General features: G+C 46.0%; 1 protein-coding gene and 1 long non-coding RNA gene across 2 annotated transcripts in view; one reads left to right on the top strand and one right to left on the bottom strand.

Moving 5' to 3' along the window:
• Positions 1 to 2,549, bottom strand: part of GRK5 (G protein-coupled receptor kinase 5) — a 185,386-nt gene extending 182,837 nt beyond the window's left edge. The window contains exon 1 of the mRNA XM_045569276.1: positions 2,256 to 2,549. Coding sequence (XP_045425232.1) covers positions 2,256 to 2,307 — 52 coding nt within the window. The 5' untranslated portion in view covers positions 2,308 to 2,549. The remainder of the gene's footprint in view (positions 1 to 2,255) is intronic.
• Positions 2,550 to 3,399: 850 nt separating this feature from the next.
• On the top strand, positions 3,400 to 20,914 carry LOC123649772. Its single transcript, XR_006739130.1, has 4 exons — positions 3,400 to 4,087; positions 11,817 to 11,942; positions 17,411 to 17,492; positions 20,099 to 20,914. It is a non-coding gene; the product is annotated as an uncharacterized LOC123649772 (long non-coding RNA).
• Positions 20,915 to 21,234: the final 320 nt, after the last annotated feature.

The following is a 21,234-nucleotide window of genomic DNA, read 5'->3' on the forward strand; positions in this document are numbered from 1 at the left end:
AATGCAAATCTTAAAATGAAGTTTCCATGTAAATGATTAATATTTCTCGCAGGCCCTCTCCATTTCAAAGGCATCATCAAGAGCTATTTTCTCACCATGAGATGACTACCAAACCCTTGCAGCGAGACTGAAAAAGACTTTAAAAGGAAAAAAAGGAAAAGGCACATTCTTGAGCACTTTTAATCACTGTAATTCTGCCCCAATGGGAGTCGGTCACTCCACACAAGCTTCCAGCCTGCGGCTCTCTTCCCTAAAGCTCTGAAAAGAAAACCCCAATTTGTTAGCCTGACAAAATAAAAATATCAGAAAATAAATTCATTTTGGTGAAAAAAAACTGGGGAGAACAATTGGAGGAGGGGGAATGGAACCGATATCACTTTGCCCACTCTAAGCAAAACATTACAAAAGAAGCAACCAAATGCTGAAGGAAGAAAAAAGCATCTCTCAGGCAAACAAATGTCTACAACACCAAATCTGGAAAGCAGATTCCCTGGGCAACAGGAGGAACCAGTGAAACTTGCAAGGCCTCCAGTACCATCATATCCAGTGATTTCTCAAGAAATAATTTCAGAATAGAGGGAGGGTGAAAACTTTCCCAGCCCCTGAGCCCTGAGATGTACAACTGTGTCCCACCACTAGGTGGCCGGCTGCATAGGCTGCAAGAGGGGGCTGTTTTCTCTTTCAGGAACACTGCCCAGCCTAGAGGAGAGCCCACCAGCCCTCACCTTGATTCAGTTCACTAAAAATGTCAGGACAGAGGGAAAAATATAATTCAGACCTTAGAACCTGAGATCACTGAGTAACAGCCTCTCCTAAAAATCTGTTCACATCAGAGCTGAGCAATAGGGGAGTTGCAAGGGGAGATGAACCTGCGTATTTTATACTCTGCTGGGGTTTTTAAAGCACTGGCTCCCTTCGGGGCTTTCAAAGCAAACCTTCTGGGTGGCTTCTTTAGAGTAACAAGTAACCATGAAAGTAGTACATGAATGCCAGGTTGAGTTGCTGAAAGCCAGCCCAAGGTGGGCTGTGTATCACCTACCGGAGCAGTGTGTACAGAGCCACAAAGTGATGGAACAGGCTGGACAAACATGAATCATTTTATAGCTGGCCAGAAATTCTTCCTTCATTCATCAAAGGAGGTGAATGAAAATATTAAGTAGGTAAGGCATATTCGTCAGCTGCTCACCGAATATCCTTCTAAAAAGTCAAGCCCTTACTTAGTCTGCCTTCCACCCTGGGTAGCAAATAAAGCCTCCTCCCATGAAAGGGACAAACTTCTTCCCCTTTTATAAAAAGGCTGCACACCAGAACTCAAATCTTGGCGAAAAAGATGTTACATAAATTCCAGGTATTTCTAAATACATATGTTTACACACACACAACACAATCACTTTAGGAAGCATCTAAATTTCTGGGTCCCTTTTTTCTTTCTTTTTTTCATCCCAAGGAAGAGTCAAAATATGCGTTTATAGGGTTTGACTTAGGATCTTACCCACTCCATTTAGATGATATTTCCTGCCAGCTAAATGCAGGAAATCTAATGATTTGCATCCAAAACACATCTAAGCACCAGCACACTTATCTTTCTTTTCTTAACAGAGCCAAAATAAAACCATTTCAGTTATCACCCCCCAAGGAAGAAAAAAAAAAAAAACCCTGAAATCCTGGATTATTTTCTAGGTGACTTGATTATTTGATTACTCTATGAACAGCCTAATTCCTCAACATCTTACTTTGCCTTAAAAAGGCTTCCTTCCACACAACGGGATTTCCCTAAGAAACATCCCAGCGGATGGTTTCCAGCAATAGTCTGTATCAACTCACCCTGCGCAAAGACTTTGCTTCTAATTCCACCCCCGCTCCCCCAACACACACACCAATTCACACTCAAAGAACCATCCCGGGCCGACTGGGAAAGCTATTTTATTTGCATGTTTGCCCGTCTCTCCCTGAATGAATGCTTTTCCAATTGACCTTTCAACAGCTGCCGAGATGGCACGATCTGTAGGGTTAGAGCTGGAAACTAGGAGATATTTTAGCATCCCAGTGCCCGCAACCTTCTCTGCCCAAGCCCAGATTCTCCGAGCCCAAGGGCAGGACCCCTGAAGGGTTTGCAGAGCAGCTCTCCGAAGTGTCCAGCTCGCGACCAACTCACTGACTGCGGGCATCCTGCACGGGCACAGCCCACACGCCGCCCGACACCGCACCCTGGCCCGCGGCGAACGCGCCAGGCACGCACCAGCCCTGCCTCTTACCTTCCCTGGCTTTCAGCAAGACCGTGTTGGCCACGATGTTTTCCAGCTCCATTGACAGTCGGCGGTCAGCGAGGGAGCCGGCCGGCGGGGCTGTCAGCGCCTGGGGCGCTGCCGCTGCTGCTGCCGCTGCTCGGGCTGCCGCCGCTGCTGCCGGAGCCGGGAGCGAGCAGCCCGCCGCGCTACCGCATTATTCCTGCTCCGAGCCCTCGGAGTTTTCCCCTCTGCAAAGAGGAGCCGCCGCCGCCGCTTCTTCCTCCCTCTGTGTCCCCCCTCCCCCCCTCCCTCAACAGTCTCCCCCCCACCCCCCACCCTCCGCGAGTCTCTGTCACTCCATTCTCCTCCCCTCCGGCTCCCTCAGATGCTTTAATGCTTCGGATGCTTCTGCCTCCCCTCCGTCCCTCCCGGGGGTGTGGTACTAGCAGGCTGGGCGGGCGCACTGCGCAGGCGCCGGCCGGGCCCCGCCTCCTGCCTCGGCGCTCGCGGCGCGGGGCCTGCTGGGATTTGCAGTCCTCGGGGCCACGCCGGGCGGGGGCTGGGCTGCTGGCGCACGGCCGCCGGAGCGCTCGAGCCACGCGGGACGGCTCCGGGAGCGAAGGCGGGCACAGCCTGGCTGCCGGGCAAATCACAGGCGGCCCAGCCGAGCCGGAGCGCCCGGGCCCGGGTGCCCACGCCCCGGGCTCCCGCTCGCCCCCTTCCCGCCCGCCGAGGGTCCGGGAGGCGGAGTGCACAGGCCACGGCCCGGCGGGAGCCGGTGCGGCTCGGGGCTAGAGGACCGTCAGCTCGGCCACGCGCCGCAGCCGCTTCCTTGGGGCCACGCCGGGCCCACCAGGGGGCAGAGGCCCGGGCGGCGACGCGCGCCCAACACTGGGCGCCGTCCCCCTCGCGCGCGCGCCAGGCCGCTGACAAAGGTGTACTTTGTCTCAGAGGGCGCGAAGAGGTCTGCGAGTCGGCGGCGACCCGGCGCAGGCGGCCGCGGAACCCGAGCGCCCCCCGGCGGCCGCGGGATGTGGGGCGCGGCAGCGGGTCCACGCGGACGGTGCCCTCAACGCCCGCGACTCGGGGTCCCGGCGTGGCAAGCAGCTCACTCTGTCACTAAACTGCCTTCCAGCACGCCAGGCCGGCACATCAGCGATCCTCACTGCACCCAAACTCACTCAGATCGAGAGATAAAAACGCAGACGGAATCGCCCTAGTCTGCTGCGGGGAGCGTTAATGAGTAACAGCCCAGCCACCCCCGAGCCCGCGTGGAACTGCGTTTTCAAATTCCGGTCTTATCCTATCTTGGGGCTCTTAGCTCTTCTGTTAATGCTCAGAACATCGGACTCCAGAGCTGTGCTCAGGCCCGCTTCATTGCTTCCTCCGAAAGCCCCACTCCTGGGAAATAGGCTCTCTTCAGTCACCCAAGGTCTAGACCAATGTCCTACGGGCCGGGGGCGGGGCAGGCTGGCCCCAAGGAACAATGAGGCCTTTGCCTCCTCTGCGTCCTGCCGGCCGGATATCCGTTCTGAAGCCGACTCTGGGCCTTTTCTGTCCAAAAGGAGGAAACCTTCTGTCCCCAGGGCTGCCAGGAAGTAGCAGGGAGGTGCCCTAGAGAAACAGAACAATTATTATGCATTGTAGGATATAAAGAAATTAATAAGCTTTCCAGGCCTTGGAAACTGGAATGATCATTGATTCTAACAGCCCAGGATTGCCTTCTTTCCTGGTGGAGTATACCCACTACCACCACTTCCTAGTGTCTGGATTTGGATCAGTGGATCTCCCTGCGCCTCACTTACCTGCAAAGTGGGGACAATAACAGTTCACCTGTCAGAAGGCAAAGAGCTGCGCAGGTAACTCCTTAGGCACCTTCCACTCCAGGAAGTATTGTTCTCAACAACCCAAGCTTGGTCTTTGCTACATACCCACATGCCTAGAGCCCTAACTTGTGATGAAAAGGTTTCTCTTAGAGAGAAAGAGGGAGACTCCTAAAGCTGGCAGCATCTCAGAACCCACCAACTACAAATGGTTACTTGCCCACAGCCTAGAGCCCGCTACAACCCAAAGTTTGTTTATTTGGCTAACATTAAAAAAAAATAAACTAACAAAATTTGAGTGCCTTTAGATGGCTTGTGCTTCATAACAACCTCAGACTTTCATGAGTATACATATCACCTGTGGATCTTGTTAAAATGCAGGTTCTGTTTTGATAGGTCTGGTATGGGTCCTGAGATTCTGCTATTTCTAACAAACTCCAGGAGTCTGTCAATCCTACTGGTCAGTAGACCACACTCTTGAGTTGGGAAACTCTACAGTTAACCATAATCCCAGCAACTCTCTATTGTCTTATATTCAGCCCAAGTCACCAGTGGTTTTATCTGTCAGGTCTCTGTAGACATTTATGTTTGCAATCCTGGAAACCTCTGCCTGTCCCTCTCATTTTACAGATGTAAAACAGACCCAGAATAAGTGCGTTGGTGTGGTCACTTAGCAAGTGAGTGTTGGCCTATCTAGTTTTTTCTCCACTATGGAGTGATGCATCCTGCCTATAAAATAAGTTGTGGTACATCAGGTATTTGTGCCTCTATGAGGAAATTCAGACATTCCAAAGCAAGAATGGAATGATAATGGCAAGTGTTTACTCAACACCAACTGTGGGCCAGGCCCTGTGCTAAGTGTTTTACGTTTATCTCCTTGAACACAACATCCGGATGAGGTGGGGAACACAGGCCTGTTTTATAGATAAAGTCACCAGGTTAAGAGAGGTTTTATAACTTGCCTTGGATCACATAACTAATAAGTAGAAGACCTGGTATTTGGAGCTAGCAGTCTGACTCAGAGTCTGTGCACTTCATTTCTGGCTAGCTCAAGCTGGACAGCACAATTGGTTGTAACTGTTCTATTCGGCTGCCAGAGTGAATTTGTATTGTAAGAAGGCAAAGCAGGCAGTTGAGTAAATGATTGAGACTTAAAAAGTTTTTGTATTCAAGCCTGTAATTCCACCATTATAAATCATTCCTTTCAATTAACTACACTAACAACTCACAGTCCTCTTGAAAAATGGGTTTGCTTCAAGGAAGAATAGTCTATTAAATATCAACAGCTAAGCAGGGGATCGTTGACAGCCAGCTGAGAGCAAGAGTGGAAATCCACAGTAGTGGGTGAGGATGAGTGGGATAGCAACACACTAAAGACAAATGCTGACTTCCAGCTCCTCTCAGGATCAGCTCAGCCAAAAATGCAGAAGAAACACGGAATCTTATCACTCTTCTGTCAGCACCTGTACTGCCCATGGTTAAAGCTGTTGGGTCAGAGTTCTTGTAAACAGAAATCTACTATTCTGGAAAGCCACAAACCTATCTTCATTCTAAAATATGGATTCCTTTTGCCTGAATAATCAAATTGAATTTCAGGATGGTGCGAGAATCGGAGTTTCCATCCCATTCCTTGCCTCACAGCTTTCGAAATCCTCAGGAAGCAGCTGGAAATAGAGCTTTCATTCCCTCATTTATTCTCTCTTCCTTCAAAGTGTATCCTTCTGTGCCAGGCACTGCAGGGAGTACAAGGCCATTTTCCAGAGAGTGCACCTCTAGGAAGGAAAGCAAACCGGAGGCAAACCACCTCCATACAATGGAATAAGGGCCATTGTAGAGATATGCACAAAGGACTTTGCAAACAGAGAGGAAGAAGTGATTTCAGGCACCTAGGAAGGTTGCAAAAGAGGAAAAAAATGTGAGGGTTCGAGGCCTGAGGTTTCCAGCTAACATTCCCTTTTCACTGAAAAAATCCCTTCATCAGTGGACCCCAGTGGTTAACAAATTTGACATTAAAAATTTTGCCATGCTGTAGACCACCTATCACTCTTCTGTTGACTTAATATATATATATTTTTTAAGTCAACTCACTTTAAAAACTTTTTATTCAGGCTAGGTGTAGTGGCTCACAGCACTATGGAAGGCTGAGGTGGGAGGATTGCTAGAGGCCAGAAGTTCAAGACCAGTCTGGGCAACATAATGAGACCCCTGTCTCTACAAAAAATAAAAATAAAAAAAAAATTAGTCAGGTGTGATCATGCAGTCCCAGCTATTTGGAAGGCTCAGCTGGGAGGATGTCTTTAGCCTAGGAGTTTGAGGTTACAGTGAGCCATGATCACTCCACTGCACTCCAGTCTGGGTGACAGCGCAAGACCCTGTCTCTAAAACAAAAAGAAAAAAAAACCTTTTCATTCATCCTAACCAATAATATTTGTGAAGTGTGAGGAGTGGTAGAGGTGTCACACTTGAAAAAGACTGACCTTCAAACAACACATGGAGCTTTTGCGGCCTTTGGCTTCCAGATGTGCTGGCTGATGTTAACAAATCGCTTGGAAGTCTTCACTCTGGTATTGCCAGAGGATTGTTACCTATAGACATCTAAACCCCCAGCTTAGTAACAGGACTTTCCAGGATCATCTGTCTTACATCAGTTCTCAGCTATAATACGAGTTCAGAAAAGAGATTCCTGCTGAAATGCACGTGCCTGCTGAGTGTCCCAGCCACATGTGGTCACCAAGCTCCAGCACCACAGCAATTTATCATGGTCTTCTTTAGGGAAAAGGAAAGTCCCCCTTGCCTGGTGCCATGTTCAGTTAGGGGAGTCCCTTCAGTAGACTTACTGGGGCCCTGAATTGTTACAGAATTTAATGAGACAGCTTTTTCAGTCCACACACAGGCCTTTCTCCAGTACAAGACAGCTACTGTCTAAAGACATTGTCGCCTGCATTGTATATACAGGAAACTGAGCCTCAGAGAATTAGGTCTGTTGCTCACTCAACGTCAACTGATGAGTGAGTAGCGAGGCTAGTTATGTAGGTAAGTGTCTGCTTTCCCTACTCAAAGACCTAAAATGTCATTTTCATCTTTTGATTCTCTTCTCTGTAGTGTGTGCCTTACACATAGTGAGCATTTGGCAATATTTGCTGACTTGGACCATGTATGGCATGACTCAGCCCCACCTTGGCTTCTGGGGTGCTAGTTATACCTTATTAGTTAACTCTCAAAATTCCCACAGCCTTGCCAGGTCAGAGTTTAAGAGGGTAAATTAGGGGAGTCCGGCCTCCTGGTGTCAGAGGTCAACACATAGAGAGCCAAGGGAGTCTTTCAGTCCCTGGAGCTTCCGGCTCTCTGTTCCCCTTTCCTCAAATCTGGCTGTCTTTTACAGTCAACTCAGTAGCTACACTGATCACACAATTTTAAAGGAAACAGACCAATTTCAATTCCATTTTAGGCTGAGTAAAACACAAGATATTTACCCCAAAAATGGCACACAGGAAGTTGGGCATTTTTTGTTTGGTTCAGTGCTGAATAATCAATAGATTTAGATGGAGGAAAAAATGTTCAAATTGGCAAGGAAATTACACAGTAAAAGTGTAAAAATTAATTCCCTACTTCCAGAGTGGAGGAAGGAAAAATAGCCTCTTCTCCAGTAATTTACTTAAAAGCTAATGATTTTCCGTTAATGTATAATAAGAAAGAGTCCAAACCATCATTTGTGCGTTTTATGTGACCAGCATCTATTAAGCAATGACATGACTAAAGCCAGTCATTTGTTTTGCACTTTGCACAGTAGCCTATAACGGAAATGTGGATACAATGTTAATGAAGGTAGAACTGCATCGTAACAGGAAAGGAGGAGGTGAGCTGGACTGAATGCGACATCAAGAGCCCTTATAACCAAGTGACTCATAGGTGAGGTGGGCTCTCAGGGTTTCAACCCTACTGCTGCAATAACATAAGCTCTCTTTTGCCCCAGACACTCTGAGCCTAATTATTTTTGAGACTTGAGAATGAGCCTCTTACTGTATGTGAATATTTAATTGACCCTATAAAAGGAGGACATATTTTCTCCCTCCTTGAAGTCTCAGCTAGCCAGTTATATGCTAAATGAAATCTAACAAATACTTGAAAAACATAGTGCTTTGCACAGACTCATTTTTTTGACAATTACATAAAGGAGAATATAGTATATAACTTTCCCAGTTGATGTGGAGCAGCTTAATAATGCCCTCCTGTAGTAGCATCTCAGGGCAAAGGTGTGGGTTGACGCACTCATTCCATGCAGCTGTCGTAGCCTCCTCCGTGGAGAGAGGATGCCATCTAGCATGGACTCCAGAGAGCTGCAGCCGGCCCACAAATGGTAAAAGCAAGCCTCAAGCTCCACATTTTGTGGTCTAAAATGGGTCCATGAGTCGTTAGGCCAGTTCGTATACAACGCAAACAGTTCCCACTTACTACAAAGGGAATTCTGCTCATGAAGTGGTTATTGGGTCACGGAATATATCCATTACTTACATCTCAAGCCCCCCCACCCTCGTGTGCTTCAGGGTCTGACTGGGATACCAATGAGTCCCCTCCTCTCCAGGCCGTATCTGACCTCTCTGTGTTTCGGGGCAGGTACGAGGAAGGTTAGCCTGGAGAGAGAGACTAGTTATTATTTGTCCTAGTCCATTAGGGCTACTATAACAAAATACCTTAGACTGGGTAATTTATAAATAATAGAAAGTTATTGCTCGCAGTTCTGGAGTCTGGGGAGTCCAAGATCAAGGTGCCAGCAGATTCAGTGTCTGGTGAGAGCTCTCTGCTTCATAGATGGTGCCCTGTTGCTCAGATGGCAGAAAGAGCAAAGGGGCTCCCTCAGGCCCACTTTATAAGGCCACTAACCCCTTCATGAGTGCTCCAACCTCATGACCTAGTCACCTCCCAAAGGCCCTACCTCTTAATACTCCAGGAGGGCCTAAATGGGGGAAAAGAGGCAAGATCAAGGGCGCTCCATGTGGTGTCCTCCCAGGTGAGTGGACCCTGCAGTTCAGGGGAGGGAGAAGTCTTGCAAAGGACAGAAATGGTTCCTAAGAGGTCCCTGTGGAGCTAGGAAAGTGATAGAATCCATGAAGAGAACAGCTCACATCCTGCTTTATGTTTGCCCTATCTGCATTGTGACTCCTGTCTGTTATTCCTAAGCTTTTAGTTTCAAACAATTGCCTGTCTTAGCTGGTGTTGGGGCACTGAGAGAAAGGCACGTGACCATCCTGGGACCCAGAGATATGTATAAGATCAGCAGCAGCCCAGAGAAGCTCCGGAGCAAGGACAAGAGGGGAGCTGAGAAGCCCAGAGCAGTTGTCTGCAGTGGGGTGGATATCCAAGGTGAAGAGCATGTCCAGAGTCCATCAGGACAAAATGGAAACATTCTTTGGGGCTTCCAAGAGGTCCTGGGAATGGAGGCTGGTGAAAGACTGGCCCACTTGCTAATCTGGGCAAATAGTAGCTTTAGTTGTTGGATATTGGGATACCATGTTAGTGACATTTTTGGTAGCTGCAATGGACTCAATGTTTGTGTCTCCCCCAAAATTCTTATTAAAATCCTAACCCCCAATGTGATGGTATTAGGAGGAGGGACCTTTGAGAGGTAATTAAGCCATGATGAGCATAGAGCTGTCATGAGTGGGATTAGTGCTCTTATAAAACGGATGCCAGGGAGCTCTCCCGACCTCTCCCCACCATGTGGGGATACAACAAGAAGTTGGCAATCTGCAACCCAGAGGAGGGCCCTCACCAGAACTTGACCATTCAGTCTCCCTGAACTCAGACCCCTAGCCTCCAGAACTATGAGAAACAAATTTCTGTTGTTCATAAGCCACCTAGTCTATGGTACTTTGTCATAGCAGCCCAAACTAAGACAGTAGCCCAGCATGTCAAAGCAGAATCTAATTATGGAAGGAGCCAGTATTCAATCATTTGTTACCTCCTTCCTTTGACATTTTTTGAGTGACTATTAAGTAGAAAGCATAGTTAGGCATCACGGGAAACCAGAAAGATGAGTAAGATATGGAAGCCCTTTCTTATTTTATTTTATTTTTTAAAATTTTTTTGTAGAGGTAAAATCTCACTGTGTTGCCTAGGTTGGTCTCAAACTCCTGGCCTAAAAGCGATATTCCCGCCTTAGCCTCCCAAAGTATCAGGATTAGAGGTATGAGCCACTGCACCCAGCTAAGCCCTTTCTTTAAAGAGCTTCTAGATGCTCAAGACCAAAAAGTCACACAGAAGAAACTATAATAGAAGACAGATGAACGTGAGAAAGGCTGCTGTAAGGACGATGTTTTAAACCGCTTGGATCCAGTGTTGGCAAAATCTCCTAGAAACTCCACTTTCATTCATTGCGGAAGAAGTGCAAACCAGCACAGCCTTTCTAGAAAGCAGTTTAGCAATATGTATCAAAAATCACAAAAACACGTATAACCCTTTGTCATAGCAGTTTCCACTTCTAGAAAAACACCCTAAAGAACTAGATAAAAATGTATGCAAAGATTTCACTACAAGGATATATGAAGATTACATTATTGGTTATAACATGAAGAAAAGCTGAAACAACGCAAATTTCTAAGAATAACAGATTGGCTAAGTAAATTACGAAACAACACCTCAGTGGTATTCCTGCCAAAAATATTTAACTTGAATCTAATCATGAGGAAATATCAGACAAACCAACTGGGGGACATTCTACAAAAGTGCTAGATTGTGTTGCTTAAAAATGTCAAGGTCGGGGAAGATAAAGAATGACCGAGAAACTGTTGCAGATTAAAAGAGAATAAGGAGACAAGACAACTAAATGTCATGTGTGATTTTGGATTGGATCATGGTAGGGTGGTGGGCGGCTACTATAAACAACATTGTTGGGACATTTGATGAAATTTGAGTACGGACTGAACATTAAATAATAGTGTAATCGTTGTTAAAATTCCTAACTTATTATATAAGAGAATGTCCTTGTTCTTAGAAAATATGCTATCAAATATTGAGGGGCTTTTAAAAAGTGAATTAGACAGCTATTCAATCTGCAAACTAGGATAGGCATCAGAGATGACTAAGAAACAAAACACGATTTGAATAATAGTTCAAGGCAACAGTAGAAGTTTTGTGATAAAACACACAGGATTGATCACCAAAAGAATGATGCCAATGATAACTGCCATAGGCTTTCAGGGAAAGGCGGTGTCACCTCGGGGTGTCAGAAGTGGCTACACATGGTGAGTTTTTGCTGGGTCTTCAGCCAGATTTATCTGAATCCGCTAGGAGTCTGCCATGTGCCAGGGACTGTGCTAGGTGCTGGGAATATAACAGTGAGCAAAATGGGCATGATCCTGCCTTGCTGGGGCTTCTCTTCTAGGGGTGAGCTCAACCAATACCCAGTAAATAGATAAAGTCATTATAATTGTAAGTTTCCAATCAAAGGAAACAAGGGCCAAGACAGAGACTAGCAGACACAGTCATTGGGAAAGTCCTCTTGGTGAGGATGACAGCAAAGCCATGATGAGGAAAGTGATGAGGAAGAGCTAGCCGGCTATGAGTGGAGGGTGAGAGCATTTCAATCAAAAGGGCTGCATGTGCCCGAGTGAGGGGCAGGTGTTGGGAAGTGGAAGTAGACCTATGTGGCTGGAGCAGGAATAGGGTGAAGGGGCCTAAAAGGAGATGTCTGGAAGGAGGCAGGGGGGCAGGCCTTTAGGAGCATGGGCCAGGTAGGGCCTTGTATAAATTTGTGTTTCTCTCTAAGGAAATGGAAAGCCATTGAAGACTTTTAACTGGAAGATGAAATGACCTGATGTTTTAAGAAGAATCACTTTTGCTGCTGTGCAGAGAATGGATTGGAAAGAGGCAAGAGTGAGAGCAGAGAGACTAGGTAGGAAGCCACAGGGCCCATCAGGGAGGGGGAAAGGGAAGCAGTCACACAGGAGCAGGCCTCAGCTTGGACTTTTGCAGTGTCCCCAGATAAAGTTCCATGTACTGTTACAGAGACAGGCTGATGCGACTGAAAAGATGGTGCCATCCCATACCTATGAGCTTGGTTCCCATGGCCAGCGCTCCTGGCCTGGAGCGTATCACGAATAAATTTTTCTACCTAAGTCCTATAATCGGCTATGGGTAGCACTTTGTATTACAGTTTGTGTTGTGCTGTGTCTTAGCGTGGGTTCCCCTAGACCTGAAGACAAGGATTCCAAGGCAAGTAGCTTATCTGGGAATGTAGGTAAGGGGGGAGGTAACAGAGGGAGGGCAGCCAGAAGAGGATGTGTTAAGTTACCTTGGGTGTGACTAGGACTTCATCTGTGGAAAATTCTAGGAAGTACATCCCTGTTGTCCACCCAAGAGGAAAGGGGGCTGGTATTTCTACACCAATGCCTTCCACCCAGCCACGGCTGAGGGCTTCGGGGCAGGGGTATTCATTTGCTAGCACTGCTGCCTTTCTGCAGGGGTGGGCAGGCCAGGCTTCTGCAGTTCTGGAGGAAGGCCTCTGCACAGAGATGCAAATCTTGGCAGTTGGACGTCTCTGGAGCTGAAAGAAGCGGCAGAATCTGAGGGATACCAGAGAGATGCGAAGGAGCCAGCTGTACTCTATGTTGTTGTTGTTCAGTTATAAAATATATCTCACATGATGGAAGTAACCTAAACCTTTTTTTTAATTTCAGAATATTACGAGGGTACAAATGTTTTGGTTACATAAATTGCTTTTGTACCATTAGAGTAAAAGTTACAAGTGTGCCCATCACCCAGCATGCATTGTACCCGTTAGGTGTGAATTTACCCATTCCCTCCTCCCCCCTCCCACCTGACTGATTTCCAATGAATGTTACTTCCGTATGTGTGCATAAGTTTTGATTGATTGGAACCAATTTAATGGTGAGTACACATGGTGCTTGCTTTTCCATTCTTATGATACTTCACTTAGAAGAATGGGCTCCAGCTCCATCCAGGATAATACAGGAGGGTATTAGTTCACTATTTTTTATGGCTGAGTAGTACTCCATGGTATACATATACCACATTTTACTAATCCACTCATGTGTTGATGGGCACTTGGGTTGTTTCCACATCTTTGAAATTGTGAACTGTGCTGCTATAAACATTCAAGTGCAGGTGTCTTTTTTATAGAATGTCTTTTCTCCTTTGGGTAAATACCTAGTAGTGGTATTGCTGGATCAAATGGTAGTTCTACTTTTAGTTCTTTGAGGTATCTCTATACTACTTTCCATGGAGGTTGAACTAGTTTGCAGTCCCACCAACAGTCTATGAGTGTTTCTAGCTCTCTGCATCTATGTCAGCATTTGTTGTTTTGGGACTTCATTTTTTTATAAAAGCCATTCTCACTGGAGTTAAGTGATGTCTCGTGGTTTTTTTGTTGTTTTGTTGTTGTTGTTGTTGTCGTTGTTGTTTGAGACAGAGTCTCACTTTGTTGCCCGGGCTAGAGTGAGTGCCTTGGCGTCAGCCTAGCTCACAGCAACCTCAAACTTCTGGGCTTAAGCGATCCTACTGCCTCAGCCTCCTGAGTAGCTGGGACTACAGGCATGCGCCACCATGCCCAGCTAAATTTTTCTATATATATTTTTAGTTGTCCAGATAATTTTTATTTCTATTTTTAGTAGAGACGGGGTCTCACTCAGGCTGGTCTCAAATTCCTAACCTCGAGCAATCCACCCACCTCAGCCTCCCAGAGGGCTAGGATTACAGGCGTTAGCCACCGCTCCCGGCCTCATTGTGGTTTTGATTTGCATTTCCCTGATGATTAGAGATGTTGAGTATTTTGTCATATGTTTGTTGGTCATTAGTCTATCTTCTCTTGAAAACTTTCTGTTCATTTCTTTTGCCCACTTTTTTTTTTTTTGGAGACAGAGTCTCACTCTGTTTCCTGGGCTAGAGTGCTGTGGCATCAGCCCAACTCACAGCAACCTCAAACTCCTGGGCTTAAGCAATCCTTCTGCCTCAGCCTCCCGAGTAGCTGGGACTGCAGGTATGCGCCACCATGGCCGGCTAATGTTTTCTATATATTTTTAGGTGTCCAGCTAATTTCTTTCTATTTTTAGTAGAGATGGGGTCTTGCTCTTGCTCAGGCTAGTCTTGAACTCCTGACCTCGAGTGAGCCTCCTGTCTCGGCCTCCCAGAGTGCTAGGATTACAGGCGTGAGCCACCATGCCCGGCCTCTTTTGCTCACTTTTTAATGAAGTTGTTTGATTTTTTCTTGCTGATTTGCTTGAGTTCTTTATAGATTCTAGTTATCAGCCCTTTATTAGATGTATAGCATGCAAATATTTTCTCCCATTCTGTAGGTTGTCTATTTGCTCTAGTGATAGTTTCTTTGGCTGTGCAGAAGCTTTTTAATTTGATCAAGTCCCATTTATTTATTTTTGCTGTTGCTGTGATTACTTTTGGGATCTTCTTCATAGATTTCTTGCCTAGGCTGATATCTATAAGAGTTTTTCAAACATTTTCTTCTAGAATTCTTATAGTTTCGTGCCTTAGGTTTAAGTCTATTGCCTATGGTAAATTTATTTTTGTGAGCTGTGAGAGGTGTGAATCCTGTTTCAGTCTTCGACATGTGGCTATCCAATTTTCCCAGCACCATTTATTGAATAGGGATTCTTTTCCCTGGTGTATGTTTTTGTCTGCTTTGTCAAAGATCAGATGGCAATATGAGGATGGTTTCATATCTGGGTTTTCCATTCTGATCCTAGGTCTATGTCTCTGTTTTTGTGCCAGTACCATGCTGTTTGGGTTACTATAGCCTTGTAGTATAGCTTGAAGTCTGGTAAAGTGATGTCTCCCAATTTGTTCTTATCTAAACCTTTTTGACAGCCACCAGACTCTCAGAAGCTGTGAAAGAGATTCAGGGGAGAAATGACGGTGGCTTAGACAGAGGTGGTGGCAAGTGGAGGTGGAGAGAAGACAGTACATCCTTTGGGTGCTGGTGGGGCAGAGGTGGGGAGGGAAAGGTAGGAACTGTAGGGGGGAAAAGATTTCTTTTTTTACCCATCTCTAGGTTGTGGCTGAGACCCTTTATATAATAAAAGACAGATTAACAAGAGAAAAGCATACATATTTATTTAATGTGAGTTAAGTTTCTGGAGCCTCCAGAAATGAAGACCCAAACAGAGAGAGCTGTGTATTGTCATGCTTAGGTTAGATGAAGAGTGGACAGTTGTGCAGAAGTATGATTGGACAAAGGCGATGTGATCCAATGGAAATAAAGTTGAGGGAACTTAGCAAGGCCTGTTCGTTCAGATTCTTCTCTCCAGAGATAAGGACATTCCTTTCCTCTGGGTACAGAGTGGGTGCCTCTGGAATGAGGGTCCTCTTCAGAGGAAAGTCAGAAGATTCTTTTATGGCCTGCTTCAGGGGAGAAGGGCGGGAGAAGGTCAGAAGGTGACCTTCCTGTTTTTACCGTTTTCCAAATGCCTTGGTGCCACATTTTGGGGTAGGGCATTCCGAATCCCAAGAGAACCAAGAAAACTCCTGGTTTCTGGCTTGAATGGTGGTATGGACTGGGAGGCTGTTTACTGACCTGGAAATGTTTGGGGAAGGGCGCAGTGAGGAACAGATTCGAGGAGAGAAAGCAAGAGTTTGGTTTTGTGCTGGTTAAGTATGAGGTCTGTAAAAGGCATCTGTGTGGCAATGTTGGCAGGCTGGCACTCAGGGGACAGGCCTGGGCTAGAGACAGAGGATAGGTTGCCAAGGTTAGGGGGAGGGGCGGCTGAACAGGCAGAGCATAGAAGATTTTTAGGGCAGTGAAACTGTTAGGTATGATGCTATAGTAGTGGATACATGTCCTTATACATTTGTCAAAACCCATAGAATGTGAAACACTCAGTAAACCCTAATGTAAAGCATGGACTTTGGGAGATAACGGCCTATCAGGGTAGATTCGCTGATCATAACAAATACGCCATTGTGGTGTGGGGTGTTGATGGTGGGAGGGGGCTTGCGGGGAGGGGCTATAGGAGAACTCCCTGTACTTTGTTCAATTTTGCTATGAACCTAAAACTGCTCTAAAAAATAGTCTATTTAAAAGGGGCAGGGGAATAGTCAACAAGGAGAGGGAGGAGAAAGGCCCAGAAGTAAGAAAGTCAAGATAGGGGAGGCAGAGGAGGGAACTCAGGTGGAGTAAAAGAACATTAACAGGCCTGGCGGGGCAGGTGCTTCACGATAAGCCTGCACGGCGAGTGTTTTTACATGGAGACGCTCAGACTCTGAAAGGTGAAAGAATCCATGGGTGTTTGAATTAAGGACAACTCAGCTCCTTCAGTTACTCTGCTGCCTGCCTTTGAGAAGATCAGCTTGGAGCAGCACAAGGTTGTGCTGGAGAATGCTGGGGGTAAGGTTTGAAAGAGAAGCCTTGGCTAGGAGACAGGGCTCAGTTCTAAGACATCCTCTTCCCTGAAACCAGGAGAGAGGAAGGACTGTGGGGCTCCTCTTCAATGGGAAAAAAAAAAAAAAAGAATGCGTTTTTGCCATGGAAAGAGGAAGAACTTAGCAAAACCCAGAGTGATGCTTGCCATCTCTAATTGTAGCCCCAGCTACCAGAACGTTAACTTGTGGTTCCAGGGAGGTATTTTCCTAATCATCATAAAAAGGAGCATATATCTTTTCATTTGCCTTCCCCTCAACTAGGTCCAAATTTTGTTCTCCCAAACTCAAAAGGGAGAATTTCAATTATTTTCTACTCTTTCAGTAATGAGGACAAGGCCAGTTTGTCTTTTTCTTTTAGGGGAACAATTTGTTTCCTTGTTGTGACAGCTCAAGAAAGCTGAATAAAAAGATGTTTCTTTCTCCGAAAGCATGTGGAAAGAACATTTTGGCTATCCTGCCAGCAGCTGCTTATTCATTGATTTGACAAACTTCTGAGCAGTCACTATGAGCCAGGAGCCGGCCTAGACATTGGGACCACAGAGATGAGTAAGACATAAGTTCTACCCTCAAGAAGTTCACGGTATGGTTAAGACCCAGACAAGGCAATAGAGGATTGCAGTGCCATAGGACAGGAGCCAGGAGCAGTGAGAATGAGAAGGGCAAGTGCACAGTGCTTTGTAGGCAGCTGGGAGGGGTGTCTAACCAGGATGGATGGGGGAGGTGGTCAGGGGAGACACCACAGAACAGCTGCCCATTCCTCCTAAGGCTAACATTGGTGACCAGAACCCAGTCATGGGTTCTGTTGTTGGAATGAGCAAATGGGGAACTCTGCAAGTCCGTCCAAAGGATGTCACTCACCAGAGCTGGAGTCCACTTGCTTTGTAAATCTTAACAAGCCATTGGAAAGCTCTTGTGTGAAATTCCTTCTGGGTCTCTGGGCCAGAGATTCTAGGGCATTTCATTCCTTTTTAGAAAAGTGGCAGAGATCAGCAGACCAGGAGAACTGCTCATGCCAGGGAGGACCCCGAGCCAATGAACCTCTGTCCAACTTGAGGTAAGTATTTAACCACAGGCAACTGTTCCAGCTTCCTGTTTGGTCAAGAAGCGATAAGCAGTGAAACTTCATCTCCCATAGCCCAAAGCCCTGGGAAGGGGGCTCTCTGCTTGGTGCCAGGCAGACAGTAAAGCTCTGTTGAGCGTGTCTAAGATGTCCACTTGAAGAATGACTGTTGAATGCCTGAGATTTATGGAAGAAAAAGGACAAAATGTCCTAGCTTGATTTACATCGAGGGAAAAAGCAAAAAGATACTTACGAGGCAGTATATTTTTAAGAGGAAAATTAAACCATATATTTAAAAATATATTAAAAATGTCAGGCACAAGTTAATACAGTGGAAGTTAACTCTTTCCATCTGACAAGGAGAACTTTTTTCAAAATCCTGCCAAATTATTTGATGCCCACCAGGTAGGAAACTGAAATCTGCATCAATTTTAGGAATGGTCAAGATGTCTTTTCCTCATAGATAGCTTTAAAAGAAAAAAAAAAAAGGTCTAGGTTTCCTGAGTTAGAACACAGTCCAGGAGCAGGAGGCTTGAGGCAGAGAAGTTTAAAGATCACTGCAGCGAGCAGGAAGATACCTGGTGTCTTCATTTCCTCGCCAGTATGTCCCTTTACCTTCCAGAAGAGCCTAATTTGAGCCTACTTGGGGATCAGTGTTTGCCCAAAGCCTCAGCCCTTCCTCCTGAATGAAAGGAGGAAAAGGAACTTCAGCACTTTGAGAAACACAAAGTGTATCCAGACCCTGTGCTGGTGGTTTGAGAATGTAGTATGTCTGCTTATGGACAAAATCATAACATTTATTTGCCATTTTCTCTGTGCCTTGTATCCCCTAAGCATTTGGCATGATTATCTCACTCCCCACAGCTGACACTGTGAGGCAGATGCCATCATTATTCTCATTTTACGCCAGTGGAAACTGAGGTGTAGAAAAGTTAGGTAACTGGTCTAGCCACAAGGGATTCCATGACGCCTGAGACACATGTCCTACCCTCCAGGACCGTAAGTGACAGACCAGGAATTTGATCTCATGTCCTGCTGGCTCCAGAGCCTGTGCCATTACTATTAGAGCAGTGGTTTCCCACTGGGGGGTGATTCTGTCCCCAGGGGACATTTAGTAATATCTGGAGACATTTTTGGTTGTCAAAACTAAGCGAGTGCCTTCTACCCAAACTCAGCGGGAAGACAGGAGCAGACAGACCCTTGAGAGAGAAAAGAGGGCTGAGAGTAGAGTGGACACAGTCAGGCAAATCCGCAGGATGGTGAACATCACTTGCAAGGGCAGAACCCACTAGAAGTGCTCAGAGAAAGGAACAGAGGATACTGCACCCCTGTCAAGTGTTTCACTGAAGGACAGATGGCCAATGCTCCCCATGTTCTGACCCAGCCCCCCCTTTTAGCACCCTCTCTTATTACACCCCATCAGGCACCTTACACTCCAACAAATAATGCAGGAGGTGGTGCAGCGTGTCATTAGGAATAGGCTCTGCAACCAGCTTTCACAGTTTTAATCTTGGCTGCCTCTCTTTCCAGCCCTGGGGACTTTGAGCAATAAGCAAACTCCCCAAGGCTCAGTATCCTTACCTATGCAATGAGAATGATGGATTAAAAACAGTACCCGTGTTACAGGGTTGTGTGAAGATCAAATAAGATACTACATTCAACCCAGAGCTTGGCCCCATGGTATGTTCTCCATAAATGTTCACCAAAGATAATAAGCCAAAGGGACAAAGGTCACTGATCACTTCTACCTGCCATCTTCCCCCTCGCCTTCCCCTGTCCTCCCTCCACAAGCAGAATAGATGGTTTCTCTATAAGCCCTACTTGGTCTCTTTCTCTAATCTCTCATAGCACTTTACTTGCCCTTCCCTTTTATTTAATGTAACAAACACTATGTGCCTGCTGACTGTGCCAAATGCCTTTAAAATATTAATGCACTTATTCCTCACAGTAACCCTTGGGGGAAGTATTAACATCATTTCCATTTTACAGATGAGAAAATGTGCGGAGTTAAGTAACTTGCCCCAGGCCACATGCCCATAAGTGGCAGAGCTGGTGTTTGAACCCAGGCGAACCACACTCAACCATTGTGCTTCTTCCATGGCCCTTAAAATGCTAAATCTTGAGCTTTGGGCTTTTTTTTTTTTTTTTTTTTAACAATCCTGTGCATACACACAGAGTCCCTCGGGAGCGGGGGCCTGAGTGATCTGCTCAATACATGTTTATTGTGGCTGGGCGGGGTGGCTCACACCTATAATCCTGACACTCTGAGATTCCAAGGCAGGAGGATCACTTGAGTTCAGGAGTTTGAGACCAACCTGAACAAGAGTAAGACCCAGTTTCTACTGAAAAATAGAAAAAAAAAATTAGCCGGACAATTAAAAATAGAAAAAATTAGCCGGGTGTGGCAGCATGTGCTTGTCGTCCCAGCTACTTGGGAAGCTGAGGCAGGACGATCACTTGAGCCCAGGAGTTGGAGGTTGCAGTGAGCTATGATGACACCACTGCACTCTAGCCTAGACAACAGCGAAACTCTCAAAAAAAAAAAAAAGGTTATTAACTGATTAATCATATTGTTAATTGATGCAATTTTCATCAAACAGCAGAGAGCTCTACCTGGGACCTAAATAGGAAAAGAAATGTATTACTCCAGAGACTAAAATGGGCTGGAGGCGGGGAGGATGCAAGAAATGCACACCAGACTGAAGGCGGCAGGAGGAGGCTTCATGGAACACAGCAAGTGATGTTACCTCTAAGCATAAATAGGCCCCAGCCAATGACCCGGGACTAATTAATGCATCTGAACTTTAAAACTGAAACCAAGACGAGTGGGGTTAAATCATGAGGGAACTCCACTCTGCTTTGCTGCCTTGGCCTGCACCATGCTTTATATCTTCACTAGGTGATGTGCTTGCTCCAAAGTACCGTGCTCACCACGGAGAACTTGGCTTTACTAATCAACAAACTGCCTGTGTATTTGGACTACACAATACGTGCTTACAATGGGAGAGGTTCCCTCCAGAATGCTAGGAGGAAAGGAGAGTTGGGCAGCAAAAGACTGTGGACATAAGGACAAGAGAAAGCTACCCCCTTGGCTTGGCTTTGCCCCCTTGCCACCGTCCCCGCCTTTTGACTTGAGCTACAGCAGCTAAATATTTGAAGATGGCAGCTAAGTATGAGGGAGAAGACGAGAAGCCTGGAGTGTGGGTGATGTTATCTCATAAGACGGCTGGTGAAATGGTGCTGAGCCTGAACTCTAAGCCAGCCACACACGCTGCTGGTCAGGGTTGAGGAAGTTCTGGGTTCTAGTCCTACCTCTGCTTCTAGCCAGCTATGTGACTTTGGGAAGGTCTCTCCGCCTCCCTTAGTCTCAGTTTTCTTGTCTATTAAATCACTGGGCTAGACTACAGCACATAATTTTGTCATTGTTAGTCCTTCTTCTTCTTTTTTAAGAAATTGAAATGAAATTCACATAACATAAAATTAACCATTTTAAAGTGAGTGATTCAGAAGTATTTAGTAAATTCACAATGTCATACAACTACCATCTAGTTTCAAAACATTTTGATCACCCCAAAAGAAAAGCTCATACCTATTAAACAGTCAGTCCTATCTCCCCCTCCTCCGAGCCCCTGGCAACTGACAATTTATTATACTTTCTGAAGTTTCTTTGGATTTACCTATGCTAGATATTTCATATAAAAGGAAACATACAATATGTGTCTTTTGTGTCTAGCTT

The sequence above is a fragment of the Lemur catta genome, chromosome 14, assembly GCF_020740605.2.
Source record: "Lemur catta isolate mLemCat1 chromosome 14, mLemCat1.pri, whole genome shotgun sequence".
Taxonomy (NCBI): Eukaryota; Metazoa; Chordata; class Mammalia; order Primates; family Lemuridae; genus Lemur; species Lemur catta.